Source organism: Eurosta solidaginis, chromosome 5 (assembly GCF_040869045.1).
Source record: "Eurosta solidaginis isolate ZX-2024a chromosome 5, ASM4086904v1, whole genome shotgun sequence".
Classification (NCBI taxonomy): domain Eukaryota; kingdom Metazoa; phylum Arthropoda; class Insecta; order Diptera; family Tephritidae; genus Eurosta; species Eurosta solidaginis.
This window is the reverse complement of record NC_090323.1, coordinates 107,061,456-107,073,539: the sequence shown is the minus strand read 5'-3', so window position 1 is coordinate 107,073,539 and position 12,084 is coordinate 107,061,456. Positions and strand designations below refer to the sequence as shown.

The 12,084-nt window shown below is 32.4% G+C and overlaps 1 protein-coding gene across 1 annotated transcript in view; it reads right to left on the bottom strand.

The window, feature by feature from the left end:
* Nucleotides 1-217: 217 nt before the first annotated feature.
* LOC137253813 (UPF0389 protein CG9231) overlaps nucleotides 218-12,084 on the bottom strand; it is a 79,563-nt gene continuing 67,696 nt past the window's right edge. Inside the window, exon 2 of the mRNA XM_067791308.1 lies at nucleotides 218-518. Coding sequence (XP_067647409.1) covers nucleotides 329-518 — 190 coding nt within the window. The 3' untranslated portion in view covers nucleotides 218-328. The remainder of the gene's footprint in view (nucleotides 519-12,084) is intronic.

The following is a 12,084-nucleotide window of genomic DNA, read 5'->3' as shown; positions in this document are numbered from 1 at the left end:
AGTGCAGAGTAACTTGTATCAAAAATAACTGATGAAACCCAGCGGACAATTGGATCAGTATACTAGCCCAGTGATATATTTAATTTGCGTTGTTCGCTAAGTTTATTGTGAAATTACAGGATTGGCAACACGTACTTTTCAACCTGCCAATACGAGTTGAACAGTATTGATAGAAATATTATGCATCTCGAAAGTATAAATACCAAAACAAAAAATATTACTATAATTTGCCAAATTTCCTTCCATATATATTACACGTATTGTTGCACTATGCTCAATACCATAACATTAACAAGATATGTTTACATTAAAAATTTCGTTTTATATTCTAAGATTTTTTTGATTCCTCGTTATACTTTTTGTGCCACTCCAGATTTTGTTTGACCACAGAATCGCCACTTTTTGCAGCTTGCTTGCCACTATATACCATAATACAGCATCCCAAAATCGTCAGCGCTATCATAATGTTTGCGATACGTATACGCATTTTATTTCGAGAGCGTTCCATTACCTCGTGGCTGTAATAAAAGTAATTTGGTAATGTATTACAAGACGGTGCAACACCAAATTTTTATCAAAAATCAGCAAAGGGGTATCAAAATACGCGTTTCGACCGCAGATTTTAGAATCCAAAGGAGGAAATAAAAATTTTTTCTGTCGAAAAATATTTGCAAAAAACGACAAAAAGGATCCATGAGGGTCCGAAATCGGGGACCCAATACATAGTTTTTTTTGCAAAGAACACCTTTCTGCAAATCAGACAGTTTCCTCCAAAGATGACATAAACGAGTCATGGCGAAATAATGTAGAAAATAGTAGAAAAATTCAAAAATGGCATGGCGGAAATTGGAAGAGAAGCTCCGCTTAAAGGCGGACTTCCATGACCTCGTTGGTCGCTTCAAAGCGAAAAACGCGGCATTTTCATTGTTATCTTATTGCGCTGTCGAAGCGGAGCAACGCGACCAAAGCGGTTATGTAAATCCGCCTTAAGCTTCTTTACTTCTAGTTCGTTCGATGTAGTTTTAGGATGTAAGTTTAACTTTTATGAAGTATTACTTTCGCGGCAGCATTTTTTCCAATCTCAATAGCATCGAAATTATTTGAGGTATGAAAAAACAAATCAGCATGCTCTAGTTCTCTAAAAAACGAAATTTTCCCGAATTCTGTTCGTTACTTTGCATTATTCCGCTATGACTCGTACCGTGTCATCTTCGGAGGAAAACGGTAGAACTTTTAAAAGCTTATATTTCAAACGTAAAAGTATTGAGGCGATGTTCAAAGTTAAAGCGAGGTTGGGAAGGTAGTTTAAAGACCTTGCTTCTGATATACATATGAGGATTGTTCCGAAAATGAAGTGCACAGTTTTAATTAATTATTTTAATAAGTGTATGGTTCGGTTCAGTATGGGTTGAGGACTGTTGCGGTACTGTGGTCTTCTGGTTTTTCTATTAGTTACTTAATCGATAGAGCTTCCATAGTTTTCGCTTTATTGCGAATTGAAGAACAACAGCATGAAGACAAAGTGTACAGCTGCCTGAGTAAAAATAAATATCTGTATTTAGAAGACGCTAAAGTTGTACAAGATTATTGTACAAATGGTAAATAACTATTAATTTATCTTCAGGACACTGTCTCATAGATAGATACTTAACTATTTTAAATAACATTAAAAGGGTAAAAAAATACAGCAAAATTATAAATTATAAAAATATAGAGATAATAATCATTAAACAAGTGTCTAAGAGTCAACAGAGTTATAGGGGTTGGCACCAATTCAATTCAACCTACATATTTAAAGTTATAAGTAGATATGTTTTAATTTCGAATATCGAATCGCAAGGGCCTAAGTTTTTACAATGTCTATTGAAATCAGTGCACGGACTTTACAACTTTATTGGTAGATCTACCAACTTTTTGACCCATTTTCATTTTCTACAACTTCTACAACCAAAGACCAAAAATCTACCAAAATTTCAATATATTCGCATTGAAACCAAATACTGCGATCATTATGTAAACGTACTTAATTTCCGAGCACACCCAAATAACATTAAGAGGTGACACTAACAAAACTAACCAATTTTGAAAAATTTGTGCACAAATTCAAACAAGAAATTAATTTCTTTATGAAATAAATGTAGTAAATGAGTACGCAAATATTTTTCTGCGCTATTTTCATCAGTTTTTTGTGAATAAATTTGAACGAAAATAAAAAAGTTTAACGTAAACGACAACATGCCGGAGTCGGTTATTTTGTGGCCGTTGGAAAATGATTGTTGTAATTAGACGTTTCGGTAAATTTTCGTCAGTATTTCAAGCTCGAAATCATATAGGCATAAGCCACATATGTATATACAAATTTACATGTATTTTTTTTGTTTACATGTTTTTTTAAGTGTTATTTCCGTGAAATGTGCTTTATTTGTTTTAAAATAAATTATGAATTGTTTTGTACAAATATAAACTGTAGCTATTGTTTTCTTGGAAAAAACTTCTACCACTATTTTCATTTTTTGTCTACCAACATACGATAGCAAACAAACCATGATTTATTTTGAATGAATTGCACTTTTACAGACCAAAAGTACGTTGGAACATATTTTAATTTGATAATAGACGTTGAATTGGTTGTAAAAATACCAAAAAATATTCAATTCAGCGATCAGGTTCAAGCTCATGTTTTAACATGACGAGTTAGCTATCGCGGATGTTACGATTTCATAGCTGTATGTAATTATGTCTAGACGATCTGACTGGAATATTGAACTTAATTCGACAAGCAAAAATGGGCTAGAAATTGTCCCTCTTGTAAATCTTGTGGAACACCAGAAGTTATGTTGATAAAATGAGACCAACAATGTTTAAATATAAAAGTTTGCTTTCTTTCACTTAAATAAGAAGAAACTCATGAGAGAAGCAAAGACGGAAAGCCTAATCGGTCAAGTTTGTACAAGAGTATGGAATGGGAGACTTTATCAAACGCCTTAGAAAGACCTGCAGATTTTCCAAAAAATTAAAAAAAAACAATTTAAGGGCCAGAGAATATAGCGAAATATCGAGAACCACTAGCACAATGCTAAAGTTATCTATTCAATAACATCATTTGAAATCCTTTAAAAAGTAGGAAGCATCAAAACAAAGCAAAAACATTAGTTTTTCTCTTTTTCTTTGGCGCGTTTCGACACGTTATTGTGTCTTCTTCAGGGAGACTATGTATTTATTTCGCCAAGAAAACATAATTAGAAAATATTTTCTAAATTATAATACATACATACCTTAACATAAATTGCAGACTGCGAATTAACCACACATATATACATTTAACATAAACTAAATTTTTACAATTAATAAACATTTACACTTTTGGATGCACAGCTGATATTATCTACATTCTCTTTGTAGTTCATTGCATTTTTTATCTGCTCTTGGATTCGAAGCCCTTCCAACGTTAATATTTTCTTTATTTTGCTTTCCACATCTATTATGCGTGCATTATCGAAATCAGCTGAGTGATCGAATTCGTTGATGTGCTGCGCCAAGGCTGTCGTCATATTTCGTTCGCCTATTCTCACTCCCAAAACTCGCTTCTTTGTTCCTATATATATTTTATCGCAGGGTTCTCCTTCTTTACCATTACATTTAATTTCATATATAACGTTGTGTTGTTGTTCCTTTTTTGTTCTGTCTTTAGTTTTTGTAAATATTGTATTTAGTGTTTGATGAGGTCGATGAGAAAAAGCTATAGTGTTGTTGGGTATGTATGTGCCTAACGTTTTCATGTCTGTTAATCCTGGTACATATGCTATGCCAGTAAATATTTTCTTTTGGTTATGTTTTTGTGTTCTGATTTGAATGTTTGCTTTTTTTAATTTTTGTTGTGATCCACTTTTGTATTAGGGTGCTCAGAAATCCGTTTTTTATATAAAATATTCTTGATTTTAATATTGTTTTCTTTTCTGAACTCCAGGTAGCTAAGACTATAATTTTTTTCAATCAGGTTCAACGCAGTGTTCCTTTTTTGAGTCGAGGGATGATTCGAGTTGAAATTAATCATCCTGGACGAGGCTACAGACTTGGCATACCAGTTTGTTTTTATGCCATTATTGAATCTGTGGAGTTGAATATCCAAGAACGCCAACTTTGTATTTTCTTCTTCTTCACAAGCAAATTTGATTTTTGGATGTTGGTTTTTGAGGGTTTTCAGTACCATTTCTACGTCCGTTTTCTTAATTATAGCAAATGTATCGTCTACATATTTCTTTATGTATTTTATATAGATTCCTTTTGATCTTAGTTCAGCGATACTATAGTCTAGTATTTTGTCTAAGACAATGTCCGCTACAGTCGGGGATAGATAGATAGATAATTAATTGAGGATCGCACTTCCGCGGATAGAGGGTTCCCCATTGGCATTCCAAATATTTGTTGGTATATTATTTCGTCGCTAACAAAGTAGTTGTTGCCTTTCAAACAAAATTCTAGTACCGATAAAAATTGCTTCCTCGTAAGAGTTATTTGGTTCTCTAGAGTCGGCCACTTTTGCATAATTGTTCGGATTGCTAAGTGGATTGGGATGTTTGTAAAAAGCGAAACGACGTCAAAGGATACCAGTATTTCGTCATCTTCGATTCTAGTTTCATTTAAAACTTCTTTCAATTGTAACGAGTTTTTGATATTGTAATTTTCCGAGACAATATTCTTTAATATGTTTCCAATGAATTTAGCGAGTTTGTAGCATGGGACGTTAACTGAGGATGAAATGGGTCTAAGTGGAATATTTTCCTTGTGAATTTTTGGTAGTCCGTATAATTTAGGTGCACTAGCTGCATGGCATGTCAATAATTGTTTAGTTTTCGCGTCAATGTTCTTTTGCTTATATATTTCATTTATGAAGGCGTTGTTTTTCCTTAACAACTGTTGGGTGGGGTCAATTCTCATTGTTCAATACGTTTGCTTGTCACTTGGAAGGTCCTTTGTCTTATTTTTATATTCCGTTTTGTACATTATCACAGTTTTGTTACCTTTATCTGCACTAGTTATTATTATAGAGTCCTTGTGATTATTCATAAATTTGGTTGTTTCATCGTAAAGCCTCAAAATAAATTTTTCTTTTGGTCCACATTTCATTTTGTTTTTTAGTTGCTTATTCTATTCGCAATCTTGCATCGTACCGTATTTTTATGATTTTCATCTTTGATCCTCTGGACTCCTTGTTCGATGTCGGCAATCATGTGTATGGGTGAAAAAGATTTCCTTGAGACTGGTAGTGCAAATTTATTTCCCAGTGACAACAACCAGCGACATTCTTTCGGTACATCTATTTCGGGTTTGTTAACAAACCAATCCTTATTAGACCTTAAACCAAATTTTTCAAAGTTTATTGTATATGTGTTTATGTTTTTGTATTTATATTTTTCTCGGTAACTTTCTTTACATCGCTCAAATGTTGTTTGTGGTTCTCTGTAATTAATCGGAAATCTTTTTCGTCTAGCCTTTTGAGTAGGTCTTCGTTTATGTTGCCAATGGTAGTTAAGAACATTTTTAATTGTATATTTTTTTCTTTGATTTCTACATTTAAAATTTTTCTTGAAAACTCACCCGCAATTTTTTCTGCTTCTTTTCTTGTTTTTTACAAACTGAACGCTTCTATAATTTTACTCGTTTTACCTTTTAAGTGTTGGTATAATATCATAACCTTTGTAGTTCAATAGAAATTTGAGCCTTTGTTGCATATTTGCGAGTCCTTTAGTGTTCTTGTTGTGTTGTTTTATTATGTAACAGGTGTCATCATTGTATTTGTATCGTATGTGTTGAAAAAAGTGCTTCATATTATATAATACTAGCAGACCCGTCAGACGTTGTTCTGTCCTAAATTAGGTCTATCTGCATACATTTTAATAAGCTTTTTCCGTCTAACTCTGCCCCCCCCCCTCACTTTTTCTTAATCCTTTTATTCACTCCTTCCCTCCTTCTTTTCGCTTCATCTATCTCTATCTTCGTCTCACTCTATCTCTTTCTCAGTCTCCTTCCATCTTTTCTCTTCTCTCAAGTTTTTCCCATTCTTCTTCATCTCTTATTTCCCGGCAAATCGAATAGGCCGTATGTAAATAGTTATGTGGGTATTATTAATTCATGTCTTTATTTCGGCTTCGCATGCATATTTATCAGTTTTGCCAGGTTAATGCAACTAAATCAAATATAGCAATGGAAATTACTTTAAAGCTCTCAGCAACAGCTTCCATTTGATATCCCTATTACACACACACCCTAGGGGTATCCGGATCCAGGTTTTGGCCTATATCTTGAGACCGTTTTAACCTTTTTAAAATCGGAGCATTCTGTGTGAAGTTATGTGCATACATGGCTTTTAGAGGCTTTATTTTATAAGATTTATAGATTATGTTTTCTTGTATTTCGGTTCCGCTCTCCGATTGAAATTGTTATTCTATTTATTAGACCAAAGGAATTGTTGAGTTGATTTTTTTATTTTTTTGGTCGTTCAATTTAAAGCAAAAACATTAGTCTTTATTTTTTTCTTTATTATATTTAGACATGTAACAAATCATGGTAACTGCGAACTTTTTACCGTGTTTGGACTCAGGAAGAGGTCCTATTGTATCTATAACTAGTACATCAAATGGTTTACAAGGTGTTGGTGTGAAAACAAGTTTTTCTTTCGTTATAGGTTTAACCTTGTTAAACGACAATCATTACAACTTTTGATATATTTCGATATATCACGAGTCATATTTTTCCAATAAAATTTTGTTCGTATTTTTGCGTAAAGTTTTTTCATTCCGCGATGTCCACCTGAAATTGGATCGTTATGGTAAATTTTCATTATCTTTAGTTTTGTGTCTTCGTCTGTTACTGTCTCCACTGGATCTGTTAGAATAATTTCTAATGATTTTAAAATTTTATTTCCTTATATCTTCTAAATTTGTAATAGTATAATGTTTGAATAAAGTATCGTCTTTAGGCCATTCAATTCGATTAATTTTGCGTTTGCTGGCTTCTAATTCAAGCCTCCAAAGTAATTTCTCTAAAGTCATTATTTCGTTAGCGACCTCAAAACCAAGTAACTCGAGTTTTTTATGTTTTATATATGCAATAATTCTTAAACTTGTTGATTTATTGTAGCATTATGCGTCATGCCCACCTATGCAATACATTTGGGGCATTATGCATCATGAACTTCTATGCCAATGCATTTTTATAAACCGACCACACGCAGTCACAGCATAATCATAATACAATATTATGCGACATAAATAACATTGACCCAACACAGCGGTAAGCCAACATCAATTGAATGCCGAATACAAAACCCTTGTCAGTTCACACCTTAACATTTTTGCTCAGTCACTCACCCCGGTCAATACACTTGCCGATCGTCAATGTTAGTTTGTCACCAAAATATTTACACACAACTAATTTACATTGTTTACTTTGTTAATGTGAATCACCCAAATATTCATACACAAACATTTTACATGGTTTACATAAATAGCAATCTGCTGACTTTGCATACTATTATTACAAATGTACATATTTTTAGTTTGTTAGTATTAGAATAATTATGAATGTGTAGGTTAAGAAATTATGTATAAAAGAGAAAATAATTTCTTTAATAAAATCAATTATTGTCAGACATTGAAGCTGAAGCCTTTCGTCTCATTAATTTTAACTTTTCATGGCGATCCTGCCAGCTTGATCAGAAATCAGCAAAACTGCTAAAAGATCTGGCTGGAGGAAAAAGATCCTGCCAGTTTTAGCTGCAATAAGCATAAGATTTGCTGACCAAGCAAATATCGCTTAAAAGATTTAGCTGCTCAGAGATCCTGCCCAGGAAATTTTAAAAACAAAGTATAAAAATTAATAATCTTACCATCCGGGCAAAATTCGAATTTTAAAGGATCCTGAAATAATAAGCAAATACATAGCATAAGGCGAAGTGGAATAAACGGATTTAAAGGACACATTTTAAACAGCAATATTCTGAACGGCCAATTGACAGCATGACTGGCGGAGAGCAGTACTTATAAGTATATTTAGAAATAAATTGGGCGGCCTTTACGGACTCTAAACTATTAGCAAAAACGAAAGTTTTTGCTTAGGATTTTTTTTAAAAGTAGGAATCGAAAAATAAATAAAAGGTAAAACGCTCCTGTTCAAAGAAAATTTCATAAAAAAAAAAACAGGGAGTAGGAAAATTAAATGTATTATTTGAAAAGAAAATTTTAAATATTAAAAGCTAAAGAAATTTTTTAACACTATCGATGAAAATGACAGAAATTAATATTTTGTAAATTAAAAAAAATAATAATAAAAATGCTAAAAATTTTTTTAAGTTAAACAAATTTTTCCAGTTAAGAATAAACATTTTCTTATACGTTAATAAAGTTAACTAGATAACAAGTAAAATGGAATGTTTAGGACATTTTTTTAAAACAGTAAGTTAACTTCCGATAGTGTCGCCTATCCCTTTGGAGATAGTCCATAGGGCATTTTATACATTTTTTTTCAATGGAAAGGGACTTTCCAGATTTCCCCCTCCAATGGTGGGACGAAAATGCATTACACACTAGGGACCTAAAAAAGTAATTAGAAGGGTTAAAGAAATTGTGGAAAATAATAGGAACGGAAAGGGAACCCACAACAGAAGTTATAATAAATCCCACAACCAAGGTAGAAGAAATAATGAGAATGATTAGGAGAGTGTTCCCCGAAAATGCTAAATGTTAAGCTATAGTAGCACCAATAATGTTTTTTTGACTCTGAAAATTAAAATTAATTTTAAATTTTTTTTATAAACTATATTACGCTAATAAACCTAATGAAACACAGTATAAATAATAAATTCAAAATTTTATTAAAAATTAAAATTAGTTCATTTCTCAGAAAGATAATTATAGAAAATTTTCAGCATGGCTTGGTGGACAAAGATTGCGCATGGCATAATGATAGCCGGATATGAACTTGGGAAGGAAAATTCAGCAAGTTCAGAAAATAAAGTATCTGAAATAGGACAGTTAAATATGAGCCACCAGACCAACTAGACACAAAAATTACCCCAAAAAATCAAGATTTTTGGATAGGAGCAATGATTTGCGTAGTCGGGCTATTGATCATTGCAATGGCGACGATACTAAGAAAATATTTGAAAATCAAATATATGCAATTAAAAAACGCACAACAGCGCATCTAAAATTTTTTTTTCTCTCCTCAAACATCTAAATTCTTTTTACCCAAAACTGCGGAAGAGCAATAAACAATTCAAGTAGATCTCAAATAGTACATCTAAAAATGTCACAATCAACAGCAAAGGCAGCCCTGCCTTAAGCGACCAGCAAATCAAAAAAAAAAAAAAACTTTTTTCATAAATTCATGTGAATGCTCCTGACAAACATGGTCATGAAGCAATAGGAACTTCTAGGACAGTGGAAGTAGGCAAAAACTAAGAACGAAAAAAACAAATACAAAACTTTTAAAACCAGCCCATAACAACAAAAGAAAAAATGAAGAAAAAGTTACAAAGAAAACATATATATAGAAATATTAAAGCGCTATATAAATTTGCAATAAAAGACTAGTCACGCTCATTTCCATCTTAGGATAGAAAATGGTAGCGTAGAAAATTTTCATGCAACCAGATTGTTGAGGAAGTTATTGACTTAGAACAATATTCGACCAGGCATACAAGAAATGCCGGCAATCCAGGACTTGAAATTTATAAGGAAAAACACAGTTGTCCTAAGGGACAAATTGGGGATTAAGAATAAAATATTTACTGCAGTAGGCGAATTTATAAAATAACAATTGGTACACAAGTTCTCAAAGATCAAATAATTGCACTAACCAAAGAGGTTGTGCATGTGACAATCCCGGTATAGAAATAAAAATAATTCTTCATAAAAGTCATGACGATTCTGCCTTGGTGGCCGCCGCAGAAATCGCATGAAGAAAAAATTTAAAATATATTGCTTGAGAATATGAAAATATCGAAAACACAAAAAGAACACTTAAAGATATGAAAAAATGTTTGCATCCACTGTACCTTCCGTTCACCCGTTATTTAAACTACTATGCTCTTCCATCAATCACAACCCCAAACATTTTCTTTTTCTCGCACAAAGAGTGAAAAACTCCTTACTTTATGTGTCCAAACAACAAAAAATCAATCATCTTTAGTTATTAGAAATAAACATAAAAATATTCAGGCACCTGGGGTCCCCTTTAAGTAAACCTCACAATTCAAAAGGTCATAAGCAATACATAACAGGAAAAATATTTTTTTTAGCCACAGGTAGAATAGAAAATATTAATAGGAAATTATTTTTACTATAACCCTCGGTAGAATAGGATACTTAACTGATTAAGGAAAGGGTCCATAGTAAGATAAACAATAAGAATCTTTTCGTTAACTTATATACAAAAAAATTTTCGATAAATCGTAAAATAAGCATTCCAATTTACTCGGTTATTTAATAAAAATTTCTAAAGACAAGCGGATTTTAAGTAGGTGCACATATTTAAAATCGGGCTGTAAAATAAATAAAATAAGTAAAATAAATAAAATAAACAAAATAAGTAAAATAATTGTTAAATTTAAAATTTTGATGAGAAAAATACTTGTACAAAACCTTGTTAAAAAAAATGTAAAAATAAATAGAAGTATCAAGGTTAGCATATTAGAAACCAAGTACACAAACTCTTTCACTTTCATATCAAGTTACCAAAAGCATTCAAAACTCAAACAAAGAGTCTTACACAATTGTTCACACAATTATATAAGCCTCTTTTTCTAAGGCGGATGGTGTAGCATTTGCGGCATTATGCTTCATGAACTTCTATAAAAAAAAAAATAAATAAATGTAAGGTGCGATAACCTCCGAAGAGATCTAAGGGCGAGCTTCTCTTCCAATTTGCGTCGTGCTCCTCTTGATTTTTCCCTACAAATTGGCCGGACGGGACCTACATGTTTTATGCCGACTCCGAACGGCGTCTGCAAGGCAGATGAGTTTTCACTGAGAGCTTTTCATGGCAGAAATACAATCGGAGCGCTTGCCAGACACTGCCGAGGGGCGACCCCGGTTAGAAAAATTTTCTTCTAATTGAAAAATCTTATTTCTAAAATTTTGATGTTTCTTTGCCCGGGAGTTGAACCCAGGGAATACGGTGTGATAGGCGGAGCACGCTACCATCACACCACGGTGGCCGCCATAAACTTCTATGCCAATGCATTTTTATGAACCGATCACACGCAGTCATAGCATAATCATATTACAATATTATGCGACATAAATTACATTGACCCAACATAGCGGTAAGCCAACATCAAATGAATGCCGAATACGAAACCCTTGTCAGTTCACACCTTAACATTTTTGCTCAGTTACTCACCCCGGTCAATACACTTGCCGATCGTCAATGTTAATTTGTCACCAAAATTTTTACACACAACTAATTTACATTGTTTACTTTGTTAATGTGAATCACCCAAATATTCATACACAAACATTTTACATGGTTTACATAAACGGATTTTGTCCAATTTTTTAAATCAGTCTTCCAATCAGCTGTTTTGTATTTACGACCTTGGACCTATATGTAGGGTTCTTAAATTATATCGACTCAATTATTTTTATTTAACTTTGTTATTATGTTACTTTGAACTTTGTAATTTTAATATGTTTTACAATATTTTAATTTTCAATATTGATTTTTCTATTTTCAAAAAGTTTCATTATTATTCAATTTTGTATCATGAAAATATAACATTTTCTTTTAAATCATTTTTGTGTGGATATTAATTTTAATAAAAATAAAGCATCCTGCACTATATACGTACGATTAATACAAATAGTTTGAAATTACTATTAGGTAGCAAAAAAGTAGAAGATAAACACAAAAAACTTACGTTTCAAACAATTTTCTTCTAATTCGATACAGCGTCGACAACAAATCTCTATTCGCTTCAAAATTAGATACACAACGAAAATTCCGACAGAGATTAGATGTCGATTTTCGATGTTCGATAGCCAGCGAAGATCGAAAAATGCTCATAATATGATAAAAATAATC